The sequence below is a fragment of the Zonotrichia leucophrys genome, chromosome 3 (assembly GCF_028769735.1).
Source record: "Zonotrichia leucophrys gambelii isolate GWCS_2022_RI chromosome 3, RI_Zleu_2.0, whole genome shotgun sequence".
NCBI classification, from domain to species: Eukaryota; Metazoa; Chordata; class Aves; order Passeriformes; family Passerellidae; genus Zonotrichia; species Zonotrichia leucophrys.
The window spans coordinates 105,930,200-105,957,500 of NC_088172.1; the positions used below are offsets into that span (position 1 = coordinate 105,930,200).

The 27,301-nt window shown below is 41.6% G+C and overlaps 1 protein-coding gene across 9 annotated transcripts in view; it reads left to right on the forward strand.

Annotated features, from left to right (window-relative positions):
• Positions 1-27,301, forward strand: part of SLX4IP (SLX4 interacting protein) — a 101,769-nt gene that overhangs the window by 43,266 nt on the left and 31,202 nt on the right. For 7 of the 9 annotated variants that reach the window (XR_010439701.1, XR_010439698.1, XR_010439697.1 and 4 more), the window contains 5 exons: positions 8,410-8,487; positions 10,341-10,429; positions 22,850-22,959; positions 24,441-25,425; positions 27,097-27,235. Coding sequence is in view for 2 of the 9 variants with exons in the window: in XM_064709840.1 (XP_064565910.1) it covers positions 8,410-8,487; positions 10,341-10,429; positions 22,850-22,959; positions 24,441-25,272 (1,109 nt within the window). In the remaining 7 variants the exon portion in view is untranslated. Of the gene's footprint in view, positions 1-8,409; positions 8,488-10,340; positions 10,430-22,849; positions 22,960-24,440; positions 26,393-27,096; positions 27,236-27,301 lie in introns of those variants that run through there. The other 2 variants (XM_064709840.1, XM_064709839.1) reach the window with 1 other exon arrangement.

Here is a 27,301-nt window from a genome sequence, read left to right on the forward strand (position 1 = left end):
TTTATCTTTGGAGTTTTCTTTCTATAGTTAGGCAAAAAATCAGCATCCATTAATCATGTGCCTTTACAAAGTGGAGTGGTGTGTCTCAGTTTCTCAGAGTTGGCTGGAAGTTAATAGGTAATTTATCTCTATCAGTTAAAAATGAAGTTTAGGGTACTAGTTTGATGCAGGTGTTTCAAGTTAGGCAAGATGAACCCCACCTTTAATTTCTGATTTGATACTCACCTGAGAATATCAAAGTGACTCTCATCTAGGCCAGGGAACATACCCTTGGAAAGAGCCCTTGGCATGCTTGTTCCAAGTGGGAATTCAGCATTTTTGGAGGGCACATGAAGCCAATTTGAAAATGTGTCCCTGAGCACTGTTTGTGACTCGACTGCCTTACTCCTCTCTGCCACATGGCTCCCTCTCGGAGGTGCTCTTTGTGTGTGCTTTCTGCAGGGTCCAAGCTGCTCCCGTCCCTTGGCCTCAGGAATGCGCAGGGTGGATTCTCGGGGTGCAGCTCAGGGACCTGCTTTAGCACCAAGCACTAGCGCTACATAGGTCTGGGGTTTTTGGAGTGCTCGCTGTTTTGGTTGACATGTTGTGATTCTAAAAATTAACTAGGTTTAATAGTCTTTTGCCTTTAATTCAACTGTACATTAAATGAGGTGACAAGAAAGGGATTAATTCTTACCTTGAAATTAACTATTGGGTTCCTTTTGAAAAAAAGTGCTCTTTATTAAATGCTTCTAAAGAGAGCAATATTGTTTTGGTTAAAATGTAAGCAAGAAAGAATAGAGATTTGAAATAAAACCTGAAAGAAATGTGAATTCCCTAGAAACAGTCAGAGGAATTTACTTAATTGCAACCAGAAGTTTGACCTGGAAGTGTAATGCTTTGACCTTTTAGCTGTCTGGCTTCCTAAATGTGTTGTTTTGCTCTCTCTAAACTGTGAGAAAATCTCTTTTATACATCTTTAACCCTTACCCTACCTAAGAGTCTCATTGAAAGTCTGCAAGCAATCAACAGCACAAGAAAAATCATCATGATATTTTAAGAAAAAAAAATGGTTGCAGGCATGTATTGAGCATTGAAGTCCTTTTTATTTTCATTTTAACTGGAAGTAATCGGAGGTATAATTTCACTGTTAAATATGAGTAGGAATTTCTTTTAAACTTTCCATGCTACCATATTACACAATAATACTCTCCTTTGTTCTTAAGTTTCATTATCATATGACCAAGGTAGAAATTACAGCTTTTAAAATTGCAAACATTTTTGTGGGTTTATTCATATTTGGAAAATTTTTATAAGTCTTTAAGGGAATCTGTCCAGCTAGAGTTGGAGGGAAAAATCCTGAGAAAAATTATGGCTCTATTCTCTGTGTTAGTAGTTTGGTGAGAGCAATTCTGGGTGTTTGATTCACCACTGAGTACCAGGTATGTTGTGGTTACTAAACACAAAGTGTTTCTGTGGACTGCAAAGGCACAGTGGCAGACCATAAACAAAACTAACCCCACAAAGCTTTGCAGGGCCCATGCCTAATTTATTTAAAAAAGGAGATAGTTAAATAAAAATTTAGTAGTGGAGCAAATAATAAAGACTTCTCCTTGAAAATGTGAGGAAAAAAGTTCAATGTAATCGAGACTGGGTTGTGGGATTAGAACTTGGTGCATCCATCAGTTTCAGACAGATCAGAGATGATCTAATGCACGGCAAATTACACATATTCAGGGAGAAACATTCCATATTCACTGTACAAACTCATGTTTAAATGCCAAAAGTTACTTTACAGAGAATATTAGATGAAATTCTGTATTTGTTTATGGAGTATCTTTCTCTTATTCCTTTAATTAAGATACTTAGTTTTGTGGGGGTTTAATATGTGCACATATATGGGTCATAGGGTATGGGCAATGCCTGTCTTTTGTCTGCAGTTTTCTTGCCAATGCAAAAGAGAGGATTGTGGAGTTTGTCTTTTGCATAAAAGACCTTAAATTTGCTATTTAGTTTTGAGGAAGAGGATGCTCTGTGTACTTCTGTTCTTTGCGCCTGGCATCTGTTAAGGTGATGTCAGAAATGGAGGCTGCTGAGCTGTGCCATTCAGGTGGTCCCCTATAACACCATGCTCTTGGGTGAGCCAAAATGAGTGGTTTAGTACAAACCATTTGCAATCAGTCTCCAGCTCTCTCTCGCACCAGAACCAGAGCTGAGCTGATGGCAGCGGGCAGATGCTCCCAATCATGGCTGCTCTTGGTCTCTTTTAGTGGTATCCTCTTTGCATCAAAGCTTGTGAGAGCCAAAGGACATGCAGATTTTTTTGGAAATAGAGCCTTTCAGCAGCTGACTTAGTTAGGGTCTGTTTGCCAGCATTTAAAAAGACAAAATACAGAAGGCTCTATTGTGGTACTTTCACCTATTTGCTACGCCCCAGAATTTCCTTCTGTTCTGAGTCGTTGCAAATCTAACAAGAGTCTGTTGTGTGAAAAGACAAAAACCTGTGAACCTCTGGCACAGCTTGCTTTATTCAGACAACAGCATGAAACTGCAGGTTCAAGTCCACACATGTCTCTTAGAAGTCATGTTCTTTTGAAGTGTCCTCTAGATGTTAGGCTAGGAAAGGAGTTATGACCATCAACATCTACCTCTTAGCTCCACTGGGATATCCTAACAGGAATCCCAAAAATAAAAATAAAAAAGTGTAGCTATATATCAAGGCCTTTGAAGAAACAATGTTTTCATGTTTAAGCTACTGCTTTAAAGTTCTGCTGAATATACCTGCTCCAGGTTGGTCTTTCCCTCTCATTCTCTCCCATCGTGTCTCCGGTGGTGGTGTTGGGCTTTTTCACCAAGCCCAGAGGTGCTGTAGCCCTGTGATAGAATATACTCCTGACATTTCCAGTGACCCTTGCCTAGAGACCTTGTTATTGGTGGAAGATGAAAGTCTTGGCAGCTGTGGGAGCTTTAGGGTTAAAACCCTTTCCTCTTGGGGGTAAAAGTTTTGCAGAAGTTATTTCCTCTTGCCAGGGGAAAAAATGGTACCTGGAGACCTGTGAAAGGTTTGATTGACTGTATTTGAAAATCCTTCAGCATCCTAATATTGGTACCAGTGATTTTGCTTTTCTCATGACCACTAAGGGGAACCAGTCATGTCTGATAAATTCCAAGAGGCTCATTTCCACATTTTGGTTGAGTTTTTGTGCTTGAAAAGACCTTGTTTTGTAGAGATTCCTCACCCTTAAAATACAAAATCCTCCATTTCAAGTAGTTCATGGCATCAAAAAGCTTCCTGCAGCTCATGGATTTCTTCAAGGAAAAACCACAGAGCCAGGCTGAAAGGACATACTTTGTGCTGTATTATGCATTCCCTAGCGTGCTGTGAGTCAAACTGGGGTCCATCACAGTGTCTGTGTCTCATTTGAGCCAGAGCCTGCCTCCTTTTCTCACTGTGAGGAGTTCAGTGATGGGAGGGGTTGGGCCATTTGGGTAGAGCTGTGTCTGGCCAGTGTGTGGGACAGACTCCTCCTGATGTGCAGAGGTGGCACCAGCCCGTGGAACTGAACCCCATCGCAGTCCAGGCACTCGGAGGGGACTTGGGCTTCTCCTGGGCTGCGGACTGCTCAGACAGTGCTTACCACAGCTTTGTGTTCCAGCTCCCTCTGCCTTTTGGCTGGTAACAACAGATGCCTTTCTCAGCCTTTCTCTTGGTTGTTGTGCTCATTCCAGTGGTTAAAGAAGTCCAGGCACGTGGCTTTTTCTGGAATACAGTTTAGATGTTCAAAACAGCGAGCATTCCTAAATAGCTTTCAGTTTGTGCCCATCATGTGCAATTAATAATGTGGTTATTGAGTCTGAGATCAACAAAAGGGCTAAGTGAAATCTTGTGTCCTGTTAGAAAACGGTTGCTGTGGCAAAGGTGCACTGACCATTGAATCAATGGCTCTGCATCTCTCTGCTTGAATGCCTTGGCAGGTGCTGCTGGCTGTTACTGCTCATACATTATGGATGGCTATGGATTTTCCAGGAATGGATCAGCCTTCCTCTCCATCTCTAAGTATTAGTGAGGGGAAGATGGTCTTTTTCCTTCAGAGCTGGTGTGTTCCCAGGACCTCCATCAGAGGCATTACTCATCTTGCAGCCAGATGGTCTCAGATGTGCTTTTCCTTATTCTTTCCTCCAGAACTGCACTGACAGCCAGCCTGAGAAATGCCTTGTCCTGGATCCAGTTTGGCCAGGATAGTTCTGATTTTGCAGTGAATTCCACACCTCTCCTGCTAGAGGAGACCCCTACAACCCTGCTATAGGATTTCTCAAAACTACTCGGGCCGGTTTTGCAGTTTGTGGCTCATACTCTGAATGGTTTAGACAGTGGGTTGTGTCTAGGCTATCCAGGTTCTGATAGCAGGAAGGATTCTTCCATCTTCTTTGAGCAGGCTGTATGGAAAGAATGGATGTCATCCTGACATGTTTCAGTTGTTTTGAAGACTATTCTTTGCTGTATAAAACTTTGAACTTGGAGAAGATGCTACTTGTTTAAAGAATATCAAGTGGATTCCAGAAAAGGCTTTGGAAATCTCAGCAGCTTTTTGTATGTGATGTCATGCATCTGCTGCCCGTCTTAGACTTGCCTTTAAACTTCAATGCCAATATTTCATTTGAATCTCTGCTAAATTAGAAATGGCGGCCTACTCTGCAGCACATGGTATGGAGTTGGACATTTTTGGGAAGGAAAGCTTCTCAATTAACAGTAGGTTTAGAATGAAATGTTCCTTTTTTTGTTTTGTTTACAAACAATCAGGACTTTTGATTCTGTGGTGAATAATTTTAAGTGGAGAAATATGAGTGCTAAAAGGCAGTGTAATAATATGTCTGTAGAGCACTTTGAAGATGAAAAGCTCTATATACTGTAAACATCATTACTGGTATAGCCTAATCTGTGTGGAAAAATTAATCAAGCATCAATTGAATGTAGATTTTTTCTTTTAATGTGCAGTTAGTGTTTTAGAAAGTCTAATGCACCCATGTATTTGCTTTCACATTGTAACACTAGAAATTTATCCTTTTATATTTTTAATATGTGTGTTGTATGTTGTAATGATTTACTTTGTTGTTACTTTCCAAAGCAGAGTCAGTCCTAATCCACAACAACCTTTCAAAAATGGGAAGTGTCTAGGCTGGGAGAGAAAATAGGTATGATATAAAAATAGTGTGTGATGAGAAATGGGTGCGTGTCAGCCGGGGAAGCGTTTTGGGGCAGTTGGCCTTAGGCTTTGGCCAAGCCTGGAGTGGAGCAGGGAGCCAGACAGGTGCCAGGTGGTGCAGATAACTCCCAGCTCCGAGGCATTTTCCCAGGCTCCCTCCCAGGGAAGGTGCAGCAGAGCCTGGCAGGGCCTCCCAGCGCTGCACGGGCACACAGCCCTCGGGCAGCCTGCGGGGGCTCCCTGCAAAGCGGGCGCTGCGGGCACTCCTGGGCAGGGCTGGCTCTGGTGCTCCCTCGCTGCCGTGGCACTCTGCAGTACAGCACGCAGGGCAAAGTCCTGTGCCCTGCAAAGGCAGTGCTCACTGCTGCCTGTTTCAGCTGCAACCACTTCATGCAGTCTCCTTTTGTGGTTCAGGGTCTCTTTATTTCCTTGGGGTTGGTTTCTTTGGTTGGTTTTGTTTTTCTGTTTTGTTTTTGACCCTGGATCTGATGATTTAGAGTGCCCAGTTTTGAAACAAAAACAAAACTTTGAGACACTAAATACAATTCTATTCCTGCCTGTGTGCTGGTAATCCACAAAGGGAGCCTTGTGTTGAATGGTGAAGAGGAAATTGAAGATGGGATCAGCTAGGTGCAGTTGCTGAGCCCAGGATGTGTGAACTTTCTACATTACTGGAAGAAGAATTGTAGCTTGAGGTTCAGACTTGTGTGTTGTGCTCAAAAGAAGTTAGTGATGGAGCATTTGGTATGTATCAGTTGGTCTGTTCTTCCATGAGATTACAAACAGATGTAAACTCATGCTGGGTAACTGTGTAGAAACCTTGAAAAGCTGCGAGCCTATGGACTTCTTGGAGAAGAAGGTTTTCTTGTGGGTCTTAATTTTAAGTTTCTTTCTTCATGAAGCAGAATAGTTAATTGGATAGTATATTTCCCCAGAGGGAAGCTGAAAGAGGACATAACCATTTTTATAGTTCTGCAGTAACTCTGACAGCTTTAGGACTGGGGGAGTTTTCAAACTCCAGCTGACTACAGAGTAGATCATATGTCATGTGCAAGAGGGTTTCAGAACATTTAATGAGCGTAGCTGTGTGATACTTTCAAAGTGCTGGTATCTTAAATGTAGTGCATCTTAATATTTTCTCAGGCTTAGCAACAAGTAACAGCAAATATCTGTTCAGGCCTTTTCAGCAAAGTATTAAATAATCATGGAAACTAAAATGATTTTTTAGTGTTAGTCCCTCTGGGCTGAGCTTATCAGCTCAGGTGCAATTCCCTGTGAAGGCTTTATAAGACTTTCAGACTTGAGCTGATGCTGCAAAAATAGTTTGTAGAGGTGTCTTGATCTCTTACATAATTATTTATTTTGTCAGATCTGAGGTAGGTGTTCTCTTCCACATAACAGTAGCTGGCTGAATCAAGGACCTCTAAGGAGAACTTGAAACTTTGTTCAGTCAAGTACATGTGATTAAACACTTAGCCTCTCAGAGAATACCAGGACAGCAAGCAAAATAAACAGATATAGATGTCACTGATCTATAAAAGAATTTCAAGAAAGAAGCATCCAGCTTTTCCTGTGAAAAACAAAGATTCACACTTTTTTCACTTTAGATGCCTTTCACAAAAAACCCAAAACATGTGGATTATTGCCAACAAATGGAGGTGGAAAGAAAAACTTTTAATATTTACTGTCTGAAGATTTGTTTTCCAAGCTGTACTTTTAGGAATGCTACTTTCTCAGCTTTCCAAGGTCACAATGGCATATGTTGTTATCACACTAATAACTTATTTATATACAGGGCAGATTCTTTGATTTGACTAAGCCTACTAGCAGTGATAAAGAATTGTGGATGCCAAACTGGAGTAATTTTCCTTAATTGTTCTTTTAAGTAAACAGTTAATAAAGGTGGTGGATTGCATCCAAATTTTTCTCTGGTGCTCATCATTTTTAAGGGATGGTTCAACTTGTTGCATCTTGACTCGATCTCTAAAAGGAAGTCAAATTTTGGGTGTCTTCCTGAGGGGAGGGAAAAAAGATGGCTGATAAATTTCAAAGGGATTGATTGTGATTGATAACTGTAGTTGTTAATGAGAGCTGAGGCTCAAGGGCACTCCATGGTGAGCTCCAGAAGATCTTGTAGAAGAGAGGGGAGCCCTACAGGAGGGCGTGCATTTATACTTAGAAATAAGGCATGCCTTGGCACTTGCTCTGTAGGGATTGAGACTGGAACAAGCAAGCTTTCCTTCTTTTTAAATGGTTAGATTATAAAAACAGCAGTAGCACTTCAAATTCTAACTTATCTGTGCTAATTGCACCTAGGGTGCCTGACTGTCTTCAAAGCATCAATAATTTAAGTGTTGCAGACCCCATCCAAGTGAGGGGAAGTATCACCATCCCTCTTTCACGGTTTGATTTCAGTGAGGTGCACGGGGAGACTGGGGAGGATGAGTCACAGATGTCAGGTTTTGCACTTTCGGTGGGAGTCAGGCTGCTAAATACCTTCATGAATGAAGTGCTAACTGATTTACCAGGGTCATTTGGGAATTTAAGTAGAACAAAAGTAAAAGCTGATGTCCTAATAGTCTCTCAGCCATAGCAGAGTCTGTTCTGTCCATTTCCTACACCGCTGATGCACAAGGATTTCTGTCATTCTTGGGAGTAGAAAGTGAAAAAGCCTCGGGAGGTTACAGGTACGGCTGAGTCAGCCAGGCCAGCTCGGGCTGCTGTACGTACTGAAGAGTTCAAATGTGGCCATTTCTCACCTCATTCAGTGGAACTGTGGAATTGAGCCCTTTGATGCTTGGGTTTCTTTGTAGTTACCTTTTTTTATTTTCCCTACCTGGTCTGTCACCTTCCCCTAGACGGTGCTTAAGTGAATGGATATCTGCAGTGTTCCTGCAGAATGTAGCTGAAAGCATGACACCGCACTATTAAGTGACCATGACACCACACTATTAATCAAATGACACCTCTGATCAATTAATTAATTTCTGAGGTTGGGTTCCACTACTTGGTGGTTGTTAATTTGTCTAGATTTTTGCCCTGTTTCAGGCAATAATTTCTTGAGATTTCAGTATGGAGTTCAGCAGTTTATTTTGAAAAATATTCCATTAAAGTTACTTTTTCCTTTGTATCATTGAGCTGCTTTCTCTCAGATGTGCAACACTTTGAGACCAGAATGCCCGAGATACCCTTACACTTACTATTATCCCTTTGTTTTATGTTGCAGCCAACAGTTTGCACATTACTGCCTACTTTATGAAGAGATGGGTTAATCTCCGTTGTGCTCTAGGGAAACGTTATCGAGGTAAGAAATCAGTTTCTTACAGACTTACTTAGAGGAGAAAGAATGGAAGCATAACTAAGACACTGTCAGATTTTCATCTACTTAAATCAAAATTGTTTTCAGAGCTTGGGTTTTTTGGTGGGGTTTTTTTGGTGGGCATTTTAAAAAGATGATTTCCTGAAAACATGAAAAAAAATAAAAAGAGAAGTGTTTCTTGAGATAAGAGGTTTTTTTTTTTTAAACTTAATTTTAAATTTGTGCATGCCTTGCCCCAGGGTAATCAGCTAAGGCTCACCAAATTCTGTGAGTATGACGGGACTCAGCATTTTCCCGAGTCGGTGCAGGGTGAATCAAGCAGAGGCTGCAGCATGAATCACTCCGTTCTTGCTGGAGTGCCCTGTGACATCAGCAGGCAGTACAAGTGCATGCAGGAGCGGCTGGCCTTGCCCACGCACCCGGACAGCCCTGAGGAGCCTGAGCTCTGCGGGCTCTCTCCAGCCGGGATGCTCTGGGAGGGGGGAGATCAGTGCTCTCCTGCCAGCACCAACGCAGAGCAGCTGCAGTGATCACTGCCCTCTGCTCTGTCCTCTTGGCATTAAACAAAAACACCCAAGTCCTTAACAGTACTGAATAATTGAATGGATATTTGAAAATTGTTTATTGTTTTTATAGGGATTCATGGTATTCATAAATCTTTAAATCTGTCTTCAAATGCCAGCTGGTTATATTCTAAGTCTATATTGGCTGAAGAGATCACTGTTGACTTTAAATATTTCATCAAACTTGTCTTATTAGATTAGAATTTCAGAGTTTCTGCATTGGAATCTCAACATCGTTTGCTGTCTGTTAAATCTGAACTGTTCTAAAGCATCAATGAATACCTAAAGATACCTGCATTTTGCTAACCAGCAGATGAGATTGTTATAAAATGTAGCAATAAAAGCATTTTACTGGAAGCAACTTGGCCTACTCTTCAATTCTACAATTCTTCACATCTGTGAGATCAATCTCATAAGTTTATTTCTGCAAGCCTTGTCTCTTTCTTGTCCCACAAAAACAGAGTGTAATGGCTCCATTCTGAAATACAACAAACTTTAAAATATTTTAATTCTGTTTTTATAAAAACAAAACCTAGCAACCACAACAACAAAAAAAAAACTGAGCTGAAAATACGAGGATACTAATCTGGAAATAATTCCATATGTAAACAAGAAAATATCCAGCTGTGCTCTTCCCATAGCATTGCCAGGTACAGGAATAAAGCTTTGTCTCATCTGTTCTAATCTGAGAACCTTCAATTTTTAATCCTTTGTAAACAGAAACTTTGTTGTGTTCATAACAACCCATGTGATTGTGAGTAAAATGTGTAATTCAGTAGTAGTTAACCACCTTGTTTAATGACTTCAGAAATGCCTGTAGGCAGAGTGTGAAGCTCTGTGCCCTGGCCTTACGCTGAGGTTCGGTGCCAAGCCCTGGCTGAATGCTGTTGTGGGCTGCAAACCTAGTGTACAGCTTTTGTGATGGAAGACTCATCACAGAGCAGCACAGAAGGAATCCTTGTTAAGTGGTTTGTCTGTTGGGTCTGTCTGGGCTTCCTGTCCAGGGGTGCAGGTGACTGATGTGCAGCCGTGACCGTCCTCTTGAGAACTCCATGTATTCCACTTATTGATTTTTTGGAATGCTTTATAAAAACAAAGCAAAAGGAGGGGTGCCATGTAGAAGAGAGTAGGTGAGAAGCTAGAGAGGTGCATTGAATTAGTGTGCAATTAAAAAAGCAAGTAATTTTGTGTACTAGAAGAACATGTGTGTTGTTGCGAGTGGGTTTGAAAGTGGTTATGACTTTTGTAATCCTCTTTTCAATTATTTTTGTGTAGAGCTCCGTGTGTTTCCAGAGAAATTTATCGTTTGTGTCAGTAAACTTGACTTTGATCCAAGTGCTTGGACATGTGACAATGGTGGATTGGTAGGTACAAAACTGTTCTATAAATTTTGGGGTTTTTAACAGAAATTAAGCAAATATTTATATATATAGATAGATGTAGTTATGCAAGTATTTGTTACTATCATCTTGGCACTAGAAAGTCGCATGAACAGTTGAGCCAAAGTATTCAAAAGGGCATTCTGAAATGAGCCTAAATGCAGGCAAAAATGGAAATTTTGAAAGCTCAGCATTTTCTGAGCCTTATAAGTCTTGGAGACTATGTGTTTAGAAAGCTGGATATGATTTTAGCACCTTGATTTAAGGATCTTTTTCCCTTTATATTTTGTCCTTGTAACATTTTACTTTCCAAAATTCTGACGTAGCTGTTAGTAATGTCCACGGGTTCTTGTATGTTTTCTTAGCACTTGTTCTGCACAGCAACTCAAGCGGATCAGTGCTGGCCCTGCTGGGAAAAAAATCCCCAAACAGTTATGGAGGAAAAGGCACTGGTGTGTGGTTAAATACCATAAGCAATTCTCCTTAAATATTTCATCCTGAAGGCTTCATCAGGGTCAAAGGCTTCTGGATTTCATCCTGCAGTTAAGTGCTGCTGTCTCAGGAGTGCTCACACGGGCCCAGGTGCCGCTCTGTGCCCCTCGCTGAGGGTCACAGTTACACCCCAAGGTCTGGGTGGGTTTTAGGAGTTGATCTTACATGTATTAATGTGTATTTGACCCTTGGAAAAACGTGTTTTCTTTTACTCATTCAACTCATTTTTTTTTCCAATACCAGCCAGGGTGTTCATATTTGTAATGCTAAATGCAGATTTTCTTGTTTCGATTCCTAGCTTGGTACATAGCCTTAAGTGTCAAAGAATCAAGCAAATGTTTTTGGCACTCTCAGAAAAAAGATCTCCCTGCTCTAGAAGTACTTTGCTCTTTGGAAAATTATTACTTTTTCAGTATTGTCTTGAAAACTACTTAATGCTTGAAGTAGAAAATGCTATCTCTGCATTTTGACTGAGTAATAATTATGGGGTTTCTTATTGCTTAAGTAACTCTTACGAAATATCCAATTCCCTCATTTGGTATTTTTCATCTTTCCGTAAAATAAGAGTTGAGAAGTTTTCTTTAGTTTTTCAAGTGATTTTGTGTGGGAACGAGAAGGCAAATTTAAAAATTCAGTGTTATGGACTTGAGCTTTACTATTTCAAAATTGGATCTTGAACTGTGGAAACTGCTTTTTGTTTAAAAGGCAAGTTTAAACACTTTTATATTTTAAAAGAAAACAAATATCTCTTAGTGAGCTGATAGCCTAATCAACAATAAAGTCTTGGGAGTTTGCTTTGCTTACAGATGCAGTGCGTGTGCACAGCCCTGGCTGGGATGGGCAGTGCAGCGTGCTGGTAGGAGGGAGTAAAAGAAAGTTAGCCCTAAGCATCTTGCCTGGTTTGAAGAACTTGGCAAGATGGGAGCAGACCCTCAGCAAATATTTTGGAGCATCTGTTTAATTCTTACCACTCTCACTTAAAGGGTCCACTCCAGAGTGTTTTGTTGTTCCAGGGTTCCTAATGTACATTAGGACCAGATTTGTCATATACTCCAGCTGAGTACTTTGCCAAACTGGGGGAGTGTTTGATTGCCACTGAGAGTTTTTCAAGTTTTTGGCACTGCAAAAGAAAGGCAGAGAATCTGCACTTTGTGTGTGTCTGCTTTTCTCCATGCAGTTGAGCCATGAGTAGGCTGGAATTCTAAACTCTGCCCTACAAAAGACCACCCAGAAGACCTTTCTGTTGATACACTCTGCAGAGTCTGTCATGGGCTGAAAATGAGGCTGTGTTTTGTTTTCTTCTCCATGTTGTTTGGGTTTGAATAATGCCACAGTGTTGGATGCAAGTTCTTTTAAACCTTTAATCAGCTGGCACCCTTGGAATTGAGGGCCTGTTTGTGTTTTACAAATGCAGTTAAGTATACATTAATGGAGACTTTGACACTTTCCTTTGTTGCTGTGACTGTGATTGACCTAGTCAAGACTTAGTGATTATGTGGTTTTTTTAACTTTTTATGCTGGTTTATGGTCTGGGTCAAGCTTTCATTCCTGAGCTCTGTCAGGGCAAATCAGGCTAAGTGTTCCCCTTTCCCATTACTGGGCACCAGTTTTATGTCAGCCTGGTGCACGTTTCCTTCGCTGACCAGAGCTCTGCTCCTTCACCTGTCTTCAGCCCTTCATTCTTTGCCTCTTCCCTGCCTTTTAGGCTGTTCTGTGTACCTCCGAAATAGGCTGTGCTTAAACAACGAGTTTCAGGGGATGTAGCCAGCTGTGAAATGAAATCTTTGTCCTGAACCTCAGGAAAGATCATAATTAGATTGCTTTTGAGATATTCACAAGCACAAACCTCAGCATCAGTTGCTGGGAGAACCAATTTTAATCCTTCTGTGATGCCTCATGTAAGACTAAGGTTAGGGTGGATTAGACAGTCTCTGTCAAATTAGCTTTAAGCATAAACTAATAAAATATTTGAGAGCACCTCTAAGGAGCAGGGATGAAATAAAACAGAAGAAAATCTATCGATATGTAATTTTCTAGGGTGTATTTATAAACGGGTGTGTCTGTGGTTAAGTTTAAGACACAGGCTGCAGGCAGTAATAGCGTTTTGGAGGAAGGGAAATCTCTAGTAAAGAAACAATATAGCAAGTTATTGAAATTACATAAGCAAATTGGAAGTCTTGAGGAAAAGATGGAAGAATAGGCTGAGTGATTAATGCTAAGTTTAAACATAAAACCATTGTTTCCTGTTTTACCAAACTATGTTTGTTATCTTGAATAGTTTTATCTTGAAAAAGAAGACAGTTTTGGGAACATGGCAAAAGAGGAAACCCAAGGAAATATATAAGAGCTCTGGAGAGATTAGCCATCTTTGTCAGTGACGACATTTTCTTGATTATTATTATGTAGGGAGCTATAATGGAAAATTTGAAATGGGTTATCTGGGGAAACAGTGGGAATGGAAATGGGTGGAAGGCTTGTGGGCATTTGAAAATGTGCAAACAATGGAGTATTCATTGATAACCACATCGGCTTTATACCAGAATCTATGAGAGGAAGCACTTCTAGGGAAAGCATGAAGGAGGTTAAGCTAAAGATGGTATTAAAGTGGAAATTTGAAATTACTGTTTCAGTAAAATCAGAAAAGAAAGTGAGGAGTAGAAGATTGTCTTTATGAAAAAGGTCTCAGGTTTTCCACTGAGCTTGTTAAGTTACAGAGAATATTAGACAAAAATAACAATTCTATTCCAGCAGAATATTGCACTTTAAAAACCAAACTAGCCAAAAAAACCCCTTCACAGGTACACATGGAGAAAAAAGTGCTAAAGATGTGCCCAGTGCTTTTTTAAATCCCCAACAGGGAAAAAGCCTATTTCATCTTCTTCATGCATATATATATGACTTATAGATTGTGTCATTGTAATACTTTTCAGAAGCATTAGAGAATTCTCATTGTTAAAACTCCTGAGAGCCTTAGCCAAGGGTTTGCTTGGGTTTTGATTGTACTGGGAAGAGGCTTCTGGTTCTTTCATGCAAACATGAAACTTATGTGTAATTAACAGATCTGTCCCACTGGAGTGTATGCTGGAATAGTGTGTCTATTGGAATGCAGAATGAAAACTTCAGATAGCAGCAATTTGTAAAGATTAGTATAGGACTTTATGTGGAATTTAGTTATCTTTAAAGCATTTAAGATTTATTTTTAAGTGATATCAGATTGGGTAGGGGAAGAAGGAAATGCTGTGAAATAGAATTGCACAGTTCACACTGTAAGTATAAATCTTGGAGTGTGTGTGTATCTATATGTGTGTATAAAATATTACAGTGAAGCTGCTGTGCTGGTGGGCTGCTACTGAAAAGGTCACTCTACATCCCCTCTACATCCAGCCACATATTCCTTTCCTTTCTGGGTACAATGGACCGAGTGATTCTTCAGCTGAGAATGAATTAGTTCATTGACTTGACCTAGCAGAAAACGATTTATTTGTGAAGTTTCTCTGTTTTTTGTTGGAGGATTAGTTTTCCATCATGTCAGTTCATTGAACCAACTCATCCTGTACCCACACACTTGCCAATTGTGATGCAAAAAAATGTTGCAGGAGCATGCAGCCAGGATTTGGATGAATGGAGCTGAAGCCACCTTTAGGTAGCAGCTAGAGTTACCTGAGTTTGAAAGTAACATCCACAACATGTTAATGTTACATTTCTTGTAATATTTGTCTTGTTGCTGGCTTTTTAATGTCACTGTCCTTTTTGAAAATTAAAAAATCTAGTTTTCTGTGATTTTAGATAATGTGCTGAATCATTTTCAGTTACTATAGTAAACAGGAGAAAAACATTAAGCTGTAGTTGGTAAATATGAACAGGGTTCACTACTGCTTTCAAAAAGGTAGAGAGGGGAAACTGCAGACTAATGAACTTTAGCCAAATTCCATATTAGTAGAACAGGCAAAGAATTGCTTGGGTGAGTTTTCACTTTTGACACCTCAAGCTCCTGTCACTTTTTTTTTTACTCATCCTTCCTGTTCTGTGCTCCTCCTACCTTCGCTTCCCTGGGCATTCTTGTCTTCAGTGCTGAACAGTGCTGGGGTCATCCAGGGACCCCTCTGTAAACAAGGGGTGGTTTTGGTTTGGGTTTTTGTTGTTTGTGTGGTTCGCTTTCAATCAGATCCCTTGGGGGTTGATCCTTGGCAGGACCACGTGTTGGGTGAGGGTGAGACCTCCCTTTCACTGTTGGTGTAACTTCCAATTAGCTTCAGTCATTAGGCTGCTGTCCCTGAGAAAGTGCATCTCAGGAATGCTCCTGAAGTCTTTGACTCAGTCATAAAAAAGCTGCAGCAGCTTTCCAGTGTTCCCTTTTGTGCCGGCTGTCTGCCTCTTCTCCTTGCAGATGGCACTCCTGAGCAGCGCTGCCAGAGGGCTGCGTTCCTGCCCCTCACCTTCCTGGGCACCGCAGTCCCGGGGCTGGAGCAGCTGGGCTCCGTGTGTGTGTGTGTGTGTGTGTGTGTGTGTGTGTGTGTGCTCCCTGCTGCCAGCGCTGAGCGGGGCAGGAGCTCCTGCAGGAGGCCGGCGAGGAGACCTGAGAGCGCTGGTGCTGGGAATTGCCTCCGTGAGATTTGTCTGAACTTGTCGCAGTTTCTTCTCTTAGCTTCCAAACTGATTTATTTTCTGCATGGCGAACGTCTCGCAGCTGTCTGCTGCATTAACTATCCAGAGAAGTGGACAAATGATGAAATGAAAACTGACACAATTATTTCAATTAGTCAGGATCAGAGAAGGCTTTGGAGAATTTCAGAGAAACCTCCCAGAGCTGGATAGAGAGGCACTAGGGCTGCAAATGAAAATCATCTGTTGATAAATGCACAGTATTTTCACTGAAAAGAGCAATTGCTGTGCTCATGCAAACTGCTGAGTGCATTAACTGTGTGACGGCTGGAAAAAGGCCAAGATATTGCTGCAAGGAATTGATTGGAAAACTTTGTTCTGTGGCATTATTTATCTGAAAAGCAAACAGAATATTAGAGTATGTATGGAATGAAATAAAAAGTAATGTTTTTTGCCTTAGATCCAAAAAGTAAGTGGAATACATCCTCAATAAATCAGTACCTCATTATGCAAAATCAGGTGAAGCAGAGCAGGAATATGGATGGTCCTGTAGCAGCAGTATAAATGATTAAGGTTGTAAAAAATTATTTCCATATGAAGCAATCCTCAAAAAGTAGGGACAAATTGAGTAATCTTTTACTCATTTTGGTAGTTGCTTTTTATGAGTCCTCCAGTTGATTTAAATCTCACTACTTAGCAGCGTTCACAAGATCCCATTTGTCAAAGCCTTGTGGTTATTTAAGATATTATCATCTGTCATCATCCTTTCACCTCCCTCATTTTCCTCTCCCCTCTCACTGCTGCTGTCCCAGCTTATGCTGGTGCTTCAAGTGGATTTGACTTGATTCTCTGCTCCTTCCTCTCTGCAGGCTTGGAGAGGACGGGCCCCCCTGGCAGAGGGGCAGGGGAAGGCTGGCAGGACTCACCTTAAACTGCAGGGAGCTCAAGGTTTTATTTGTCTGTGGTACATCTGTGAGATTTTGGTGGCTCTAGGATTTGAAAAGGATTAACTTACTTAAGGTTTTGATAGTAATTCTTGATATTCCTGTTGGGCAAAAAATATTTTACAGGATTTTAAAAAATTGTTTCAAGGAGCAATCTGTTCCTCAGTCTTCAGCAGAAATCTCTTAGAACTAATAGGAAGTTCATAACTTGACTGAAGAGGGAAGTGAAATAGATGATGGTAAAGTTCATGGCAGGATTTTTGAACAATTTGTAGTTATTTGAAATTATTTGGAGGGACAGATCCCCAGTGTGGGCTCAGAAGTCTTGGGGGTTTTCGGGGTGGTGGTACTGGTGTTGGTTTTGGAAACCAATCTAAAACATTACACTGTTGAACAGTAATTATTTCCTGAGCTGTGCTATTCTTGTTTTACATATTTTGGGTTTGTGTAATCAGTGCAATCAAGAGTATTAGATATTCTTTACAACATCTCCTCTGGGTGTTACTGCATATTGTAATTGCATAAAAACAACAGAAGAGCATAAAATTGATGTATTTTTGTTTCCAGATTTTTTCCTGTAAGTATCCAGGTGTTGGGCATCTGAATCACACTGTACACATCATGTGCTCCAAGGAGTATTCTCTTATGTCATATAACCCATGCTATGCCTGGGCAGATGCACAGTTTGCTTCAGTGTTGCTGGTGGGTGATGCTGAGGGACATCTGCACTGGCTGACCCATACCCAGTGAGGTTTGGGTGGCACACAGAGGATCCTCATGCCAGCCTGTGAAAAGCTGCAGTACAGGATTACAGGAGGGCCTGCCTCAGGTATTCTCTCTTGATTTGTGAGCAGGAGAAAGGAGTCAAGCGCCACAGCAAATTGCTATTCCCTTATTTTATAAAAATCCCTTTCAAGTATGAAATGTGTGTCTCGCATGCATATCCTCTTTCATAATTACTGGAGTCAGGAACCTAAAAATTGATGGAAATGGCTGGCTGAAGATACATGATTATAAAACAGTGGTTTCCTTTAAAATTCATTGTCACTGTGCTTCAGATTTTTCTTTAGTGTCATTGAGAGAAGTTAATTGGGTTGAAAAGCTGTTGTCTATTCCTCCATTTCTTATCAGTGGACACTTTCTCTGAAGATAGAATCTGAGTCTTGTAGCATCAGTCTATAAAATCAGAATGATTAATAGCTCAATTACTTAACATTAATTTTAGCTGTTCTTGCCTTCAAGCAAATGCACACAGTCTGTGTCACGTGCTGCTCAGTATGTAAATAAATCAGTTATTTTGGGAGCACTTCTGTGCCTTTAGAAAGTGTGATGGGGTATTTGCTCTCTGTGTTACACATAGGTCTGATTTATAAAAAGGCCCCCCTGCAGCTCTAAGTTTTAGAAAGAATTACATTTCATTTGTTCTCTGCCATTTACAGCAGGAATTCTTCTATTTTCTCTTCTTTAGTGGGTGTTCAAATGCCAATTTAGAGAGCTCTGAATTTCCAACACTCAGAACAGTCTGGGATTCCTCCTATATGTGAAATACAGTTAAAATCTGGACGAAATACTTCAAAAGGAAGAGGGCATTTTCCTCATAGAAGTCATGTGCTTTAAACTAATCTGGTGATGCCTGGGGGACCTTTGGAATGTTTGCAATTGCCAGATTGAGTGAGAAACTTGGGTTCACACCTTGTGCTTTGAGAAAGGGGAATGTGTATCACAGGGGCTTGTAACAGACTGGGCCAATGCTTGGACTAAATAATGCAGACCATAGGGTCTCCTGAGCATCAGGACTGAAAATCTGTGGTGTCACGTTCAAGGGAATTTTGGTAGTAGATGATGAAGACTGTGCTGATCTAGGAGTTTGATTTTGTCTTCTTTGCTAGGTCGTGGGAAGGTTGAACAGTTCTGCTCCTCCTGGACAGATGCAGTTTGCTCTGGTTGTTACATTCTTTCAAGATTGAAATTGGAGTTTTTTGAAAACCTCCAGCATTCCTTAAAAATACTTATTTCAAAGGCAATACCAGTATTCCAGTGTAACCTTAATGGTTTTTACTGGAATTTACTGACTTTTACAGCAAGACAGTCTTTAAAATGTAGATCAATATTGTACAAATCTGATCAAGGAACTGTACTTCAGGTTGAGATTAATATCCATTTCTGTACTTGGAAAACTTCTACAAGTGTTTTATGATGTGGTTGGAGTTCATATGTAGAACTGCCAGGACTGATGCATCACTACATTGGAAATGCAAAAAAATTTGCATCTTGAAACTGTGGGAAGCTTTTCCTTCATGTGGGTTGGGAGAGGGCAGGAGGCGAGACCCAAAGTCCTGTCTCTGTCACTTTTTTATCAGTTAGATTGTAATGTCTGATCCATCCTTCCCTCAGAAGCCTCCTCACTTGCTTTAAGGAGCCCTTTTTGCTTATCAGATTGGAAGGAGTCCTGTCTGACCTCTCTGATCTGCCCATCATCTATCAGGACACCTCTGAAACCTAAAGGTTATCTTTGATGGTTGAGCTCATGATGCAGCTTAGAATGACGCTGAGAGAAATCATCCAATTGCCACCTTACTTAAAGGTCCTCTCAGTAAGGGTTTCTGTCTTATTCATTTCACTAATTTTTATTTTATTGTATGGACCTGGGATAATATGTTAGTTCATAGCTTTGCCTATTTTATTTTTATAGCCCCCTCCCATTTGCCACCATGATATAAAAATTGATTTCTTGAACCCACTGGTGTATTCTATTAAGTATTTTTGATGAGCCACATTGATAAATGCATTTTAAAAACTGTGTTTTGTATGATGGGGTTGGGAACCAGACATGAAATTTAATTATCTCTTAGTCTTACTTTATAAGCTTGTGACACTGAGAAGAGTGAGAGACAGCAAGCAAGCATGACACCAGAGAGGCAGGAAAGGGGGGCAGCAGTGTTCACTTTGAAGATTTTCTTTCAACCCAGTATTAGACTGGAAGAAAAAAAAAGAAAAGAGTATTTGTATGACTATATTGTCATGCTGGAAAGGCCAGAGCTTCCACTCTGCTTCAGGGTAATGAGTTCCTCTTCAGGGTAAGGGTCCCTCACAAGTGCCCATCCATGGGTAGCTCTTCAACAGATATCTAGTGCTGTACTGCTGAATTCAGGAGAGAGATGGAGACAGCAGTGAATGCCCCTTCTACACTTCTGAGGGTTTCTTTTTCAGCTTGAGTGTGTAGTAAGTGGAGTAAGATAGCTGAAAAAAAAGGGAATCTTCAATTTGATAAACCTTGCAGGAAGCATGTTCTGTACCTAGCAGTGTGCCTGATATTTCTCTGTAGGCTTTGATAGATATTTTTCTTCCCCCAAACATCTCTTTGGATAAGTGTTTAGGACCTTGAATTCAGGTTTGGGGAGGCCAGTGTCATGAGCAGGTAGGCTGGTAAGACTTTGCAAGCTTCACTTCTGCGGGCCCTTCTGTGCAGTTTTAGTGACAAAGAGGACTGAGCTTACCCTGGGATTTTAAGAGCACATATTTTTAATAGATCTTGGCAGTTCAAGGGCTAGAGAAGCATTTTAATCTTTTGTGCCCACCCAGTCTCTATACAAATGTAAATATGTCTGTCTTTAACAATTTGCCAAGAAATGTGGTTTTAATTTGTTAGCAGCGATCCCACTCCCTGCAGCTCTCAGAGTCGAATCGCAAGTCTGGCGGTGCTTTGACATTTTTCTCTGTCATGGTGTCATTGTTTATATGATGTCTGCTTCTGCTGTCCTCCCTTTTATGCCTGGAATATTTTTCTTTAATTATTTCATTGCCTAAAAGGAATCTGGGATTACTAGACAGGATGAGAGCAGATTAACTTTTTTTCTTTCTTTAGCAAGTCCTGAAGTTCCCATAGGAAATAAATAGTATTCTCAAAACAGACGGTGTGTTTTATTTTTTTTTTAATTAACTAAAATTATTAAGCCTAATAAAGAAAATAAAGGAAGTATCACCAATAATGGCTGTGTGTCTTAGTAGTATATGGAGTGCCCACTGTTGTTATTTATGACTCCCTCTGCCTTCTATTGTGGACTTATTCCAGCCTTAGGGAGTTTACATCACTAGTAATAGCAAAAGGCTCTCTGGTTCCCACAGTGTCTTTCAGAGCCTGACTCATATGCCTTATGTTAATTGTTCAGCTCTCAAAATACAGCACTTACAGGGTGTGGTTCCGAGGGGAAAATCTACTGTACTTAGAGGGCATGTTCAGAAGTGTTTCACATATAAATCATTTTGGTTTTTACTTTTTTGATGCCTTAACCCTTTCTGTCACTGCTTTATGTGATAAGTTATGTGAAAGCAAAACAAAAGGTCGATGACAGCGCAGTGAAGGGAATGTGTTAGCCCTGCAACTTGGGGCCATTAGCTCCAGCCTGACTCAACTCCAAAGTGCTGCGATTTTGATCCTGGCCTCTCTGCAGGGTCTGCTCCTCTCAGCCTGGCAGGACCATCCCAGTCCTGCAGGGTCCGGAGTCAGAGGCAGGTCAGTGCTGGGGCTTATTCCTTATCTGCAGTAGAGAGTATGTGGGGACAGGCGCTAACCCCAGGCCTCCCCTGGATCTTGTACTAAGGGCTCCTTTGCAGGCCTTGCTTGCCACAGTGCCAAGAGTTGCCTCTCAGAGTGGGCTGCTGATCCTGGCCTGGTCAGCACGCTGGGGGCTGGAGAACAGTTAACAGAATTAACCTGACCCGTTTCCACCCAGCAGGAGCTCAGATGGGCTCCGGCTCTCTGGCCAAGTATGAGTGCTCTCCAGCTGCTTTGATGCAGGGTGATTGTGCAAGACCCTTCAGCCTCCAAGTTGTGTGACTGTTACTGGAAATCAAAATTTGCAGTCTCTGCCTTCTCTTAAAATTAGCATAGGGCTCCAGTATCTTAGTAGTATTTCTTTCTTTAATAGCTTACAAAGTATGAAAATATATTTAGTCAAATTAGGGGAATCTACCTCCAGCAAGAATAGAAGCAGCAATTAATCCCTCAGATTAAACTAGTTAAGCTTGATTTCTGAGGCTGGGATCACATTGCATGTATGCTGTTTTCTGCCTGCTGTAAACACACTCGTTGCACCACGAGTGGACAGAACTTCATACGTGGCTCAATGTGCACATTTGTGTAACTTGTCTCTGAAAGGAAGGCTCAGAACAGCTGTAGCTTTTTTAAGTGCCACAATGGCTTTACTTCTTTGCCTGACTACCCTCCATCTGCTTGCAAAGTAGGAAGCTGTTTCCACTGGCTATTTCTTCTGGAAGGAGCATGGGGGTACCCCTGCCCTCTCCTCTAAAACAGATATGAAAATGGGCAGGGCTTGATCTCCCCTAAGTGACAGGTTCCCGAGGGGTGTTCCAGGCAGGGGTCATGCACAGGCTGTGGCCTTGTGCCTCTGCTGGCTGTCTCTGTGTCCCTCAGTTGTTCCGCACCGCCTGGCTCCAGTGCCTCACCAAGGAATGGGCTGGAGCTCCCCTGCGCTTGGGGAGCCCTGTCACACGCTGCATCGTGGGGGCTGAGGGAGAAAAGTGCTCTCAAAGACAAGGAGATGCACAAAGCCTCTTCTGCCCTTGACTTCACCACTTCTTTTTCCTCTCCGGCCTCAGAGATAATGCTGTTTTGGAGTGTGTGGTAGTTAATAGTGAAATCGGCAAACGGCCCTTCTCTGGTTGAGATTGTTTCATTGCGAAGGGAAGTGCTCACAGCTTGAAGAAAAAGAGCATTTTCCTTCCCTCCCGCTCGCCCCAACCTCATATTATATAAAAGGATGGTGCTGCTGTTAGCTGAGACCAGAAAGAATTCCCCTGGTGTCCTGTAGTAGCCAACCACTACAAGCTGCAAGCGTTTAAATGTTAGAATTAAAAGTTTTAACCCTTGCCTTGTTCAGTGAGCAAATAACGCTGTGTATGGTTTTTTGTAAGTGTGGAAAATGATGGGAATTCCTCTGAGAATAAGTGTATAGACCACTGCGCCAGTCAGTCTCTTCAGAAAAAACTGACAAGCGTGCTCCTGTCTGCAAGAGAGATTCCTGGTATTTGTCACAGTTTGAGCCACAAAGATGTCAAGTATTTGCCAACAGTTTCCTCAGATGGTTTGGAAAGCTACGTCCTTTACATTGCAGCCTTGTTTGTTTGCGGTGTATTTTAGCATACAAAATATGTTGCTTGAGAGTCAAGGGGAGGGAACTGACTAGACTCCTAAATATTAAAAGATTAAAATAATTGTTTCTTTTAGATTGCTTAGATCAAAATAATAAAGAACAGCTGTAAATCTTAGTATTAGAAATGGAGCTTTCTGTTGAATAATCACAGTTTGATGTGTCATGCTTTAAACCTGTATTTTTTTTTGGAGCAGAAAGAAGAACTTTCCAATGGGACGTCTAAATATTTTACTGAATCTGCTGAGAACAAGAAGCTTAAGATTAGTCTGAGTGAACAAATAAAGCAAGACATCCTGAGAAAAATGTATGCCACTATTCTTTATAAGCTTTTGAATTTATAATTGGTAAACTTTTATTTGGTAGAATCTAGCTCATGAAATAAAATTTTAAATAATACAAAATTTGAAATAATATAAACTACTTTACAAAAGATTGTTTTAAATTACTGAAAGATTACTGCTGTAGTGTGGATAAGCACATAAAATGATTGATGTTTTTTACAGCATGGAGAAAGCTATTACAACCCACACAGATGTAACACATAGCACTAGGCAGAGTCAAAACAGGCTGTTTTTCCTTGAATGAAGCTCTGAGCCAAAATAAATATGTGATGCTTGAATCGGGTGAAAAACACTTCACAAATGTTTTTTGTTGTTCATTTTGAGACTCTGGCTCAATAGTCACAATTAGAGAGTATCCCTGATTGAGTGGATGAGGAGGATGAGCTGATCAGCTGAACTTGTCAGTGCTCCATGTGGTAGCAGGACCCCATCCCAAGCTGTGGGAGATGCCAGCAGCCCCAAATCACCTGTGAAATCAGGGATTTGCTGTGAACCCTGGCAACTTTTCTTTTTACCACAGTTGTCTCATGTGTTGCCTTTAGCAATGAGATTAGCTTTGGAGGCATGCCAGTTCTACCTGGTTTGGGTGAGCCCTCTTTGAGGGGAGTTAGATGCTCTGTCCTGGGACCTGCTGGGCAGCAGAACATGGTCTCAGCGTGGGGCCGTCTCTAGCAGCTGTGTGTTTAGACTCCAAATGCAGCTTCAGGACTTGGGCATAAAGTTCATCTTAAGGGCTGTGAAATCCAGATCCATAGGTAGCGTGCTGCTGAGGAGTGTTTATGTACTGCTGCTCCGTCAGCTCCCTTGTGATCCCATTTTCCTGTGTAATTCCTTTCAGAATATCATCTACTTGCATTACCCAAGTCCTTGCCAGATGAATGGGCTTGATACTAGATGAGTAGTGGTTAACTTTGAAGCAATGCTTTGAAATGTCCTGGGAAAAATTCCAGAGGAACATTCTAAAATAGAGATTAGGAGCTCTCACACAGAGGCGCACTCACTGCCTCCCGCCTGCCCCCTCTGTCCCATAGATATGCATTATGCATGTGGGTATATGGGAATGGTTTGCAAGCATTTAGGCACTTAGGAAATGCTATTTTATCTAGCCAGTTCAGAAAGGAATTCAATATACTTCTGCTCTGTTGACCTTTAACATCGGTAATGAATTCAGTTCTGCCTCTTGGAAGAGAGTGTGAACTCACTCTTTCGGAGCTTAGTCATTAATAAATAGGGCTCTCCCCTACAACAGTGGAAAATCAGATGGATAATGCTTGATATTATCCACACTAGACAAACATTGCTGCTTGTCAAGATGATACACAGGGATTTTTTCCACGTTCAGAAAGAGGGTGGCCCAAGTGGTGTTTCAGAGTTGGAAAAACAGTAAATGGAGTCAGTAAAGATTCTTTTTTAATTTAAAAAACAAAATTCATTTTTATTGCAGTGTGAAGAGGACAAAACCAAGGAGAAGTAGTGCAAGCAAACCTCAAATCAGCAAGGACTCCAAGAAAGTGTATCTTGGCTGGGCAGACTCGCAGACAGAGAACAGAAACAGTGACTGTGAGGCTTCTCTGAGTGCTCGCTGTGCTGTGAAGCGCAGGAGCCCTGGCCTGCTGAAGGACTGCACAAACACAGCTGAGGGCAGCCTGGGCCTCCCTGAGCCAGAGCAGAGAAAGGATGTTCATCAGGGACAGCCAGAGGGGGTTCACAGCCAGCACAAACCTCGCTCTCTGCAGCGGCCAGAGGCGAGGCTGCTCGGTGAGAGCCCTCCGTGCAGCTCTGAGTCAGCGCCGCCGGCTCCTGAACAAAGCCAGAGAGTGACCAGAGCACAGGCTCAGCTCGAGACCTGTGGCTCACAGCGAAAGCTGGAGCACCTCACAAAAGTGTCCTCTGAAGGGACTCCTTTAACTGACATCAATACGGAAATGAGTGAGTGTGACGATAATTGTTTGGGTCCATTCCTGGAGGAGACAACACCTCTTCATTCCAAGTTGTTTTCAAAGCAAGATGTGACAGAGACTGTGGTTGACAAGGAGTCATTGACTTTGAGAAAAAACCCCTCCTGGTCTCTTTCTGTGAGCAGCAGTGGAGTGCAGAGCCAAAAGGAGCCAAGCACAGCCCCTGAAGAACTGCCTGCAGTGCCAACACCATGTCTAGAGCTGCGCCCCGTGTCTTCAGAGAAGCTTTCCCAAAAAAGAAAAAAAGATGTGGAAAATGGTCTCGGGAAGTTAAAACTGCGAAGGCTTAAGAAGTCAAAATCTGAAATACTGCCTTGATAGCATGGGTGGTCAGCCAAGGTTGTGCCTAAGCAAAGTGCAGGAAGCAGTTCAAAATGATGGAAAACAATAGAAATACAAAATCAAAATTAGAGAACACAATAAGAAAATTTAGTTAACTAAGGATCTTAGTCATTTGGCACTGTAATACAGGTAATCCTTTTAAGTCTTTAGGAATTAGTCATGATTATTACACAAGTCAGCATCAGATTTATAGAAAGAAAAATCTCTTATAAAATACTATTTACTAAGCACAATTTTAGATTTATACATATTTAGTGCTATTAAAAGGTCAAATCAGCTGCTGACAGCGAAAGTTAAAACTCCTTGTGTGATCTGTTAGCAGCTGCAGTTATTTGCTATCTTGCTTGTTTCTGAGCATGTAGTTTATTTTAGTAAAAAATTAACCCTTTCTCTATATTAGAAAGTTATCTTGAGATCACATGATCTTTACAGCAATAAAGCAAATTAAGTTTATTTTAGATAACTCTTTAACCAGGATTAATAGCTGATGATTTGAGGCCCACTTTTTCAGAGAAGTTTCAAAATAACTATACTTTCTGCTTGTGTAGTTTTGATATGAACATTTAATTCTAGCCCATGTGGATACAAGTCATCATGCATTCAGTCTTGGGGAAGAATGAAGATTTCTTTTATATATTTAGATTTATATGTTTACACCTGGATTGCAAACATTGTTCTTGGGTGAAGTTCATATATAAACATATAAGCATATCTTCATGGATACATGTTTCAAAATGAGGCCTTGCTTGTGTGCAAGGGCAACACACTGGTTTTCATGTGCAAGTAACACTAGAGTTAAATCTCATTTTAAGATAAATTTTAATTTCACAGTGCTTGTTCATACTGCTTCTTGAATTTAAATGCTAATGAGCTAAGGAAATGTACCTTTTTATTTCATGCTTATCTTTTAAAATGTGTAGAATAAATGTGTAAGCCATTTTCTTTGCTCATTCTCAAGCTCAGTGTGACACAGCCGCTGAGGCAGCAGGAGCGCAGCCGTGTCCGTGGCATGCAGCAGGCCCAGGAGGGACTGCCCACTCTGCCCTGGCCTCCAGGGCTGGGCACAGCTTGGGCACTGGAGCGTAACAAGGATAGAGAGGTGTTTGAGAGCTTCCAGAGGAGGGCATGAGCATGGGGGAGCCCTGTGAGGAGCAGCACTGGGTCTGCTCAGCCTGGAGGAGACTGAGGGGACGCCTCACTGCAGCCGCAGCCTCCTGGTGAGGGCAACAGGAGGGGCAGGCACTGATCTCCTCTGTGTGGGGACCGTGACAGCGCCTGGGAATGGCCTGAAGCTGTGTCAGGGCAGGTTTAGCGTGGATATCAGGAAGAGCTTTTCCACCCAGAACCTGGCTGGGCACTGAGCAGGCTCCCCAGAGAAGTGGTCACTGCACCAAGCCTGGCAGAGCTCAGGAAGCGTTTGAACAGTGCTCCCCTGCACGGGTGGGATTGTTGGGGTGTCCTGTGCAGGGCCAGGAGCTGGACTCTGATGGTCCTTGTGAGTCCCTTCCAGCTCAGCATATTCTGTGCTCTGCGATTTTGTGTGAAGTAATTTAGAAAAATCTCAGTGACATTTACTTACGACTGTGGATCTCCTCATTGAGGTTAAGGAGGTGATTCACATCCAGGAGCATTAGAGTTGGTGGTGTAACCCAGGTCCTGATGAGAGTTAGCTGCTCTGCAGCTGACAGCAGGACTCTGCTGATTGTGCAACTTCCTCCTGCTGCAAGTGATTTCTGCTCTTGCTGCAAATGAAGAAGATTCTGCATGTGTCTGGAAGACATGTTCTCTTTTTTCTTTCAGCTCTTTGGGTGATGTTTCTCAGTGCTTTGCAGTCAGGTTGCAAATCCTTACCCAGCTCCAGGCTCTGCTAAAAGCTCTTTCCCAGTACCAGCAAAACCAAGGCTGCAAAGAACCTGGTTTGGAGGAAGAAGAGCCTGAGGTATGTTTGCTGTTGGCTTTTTTATGCACTGGAGATACTGGGCCAGGAAGGGAATAAAAAGCACCT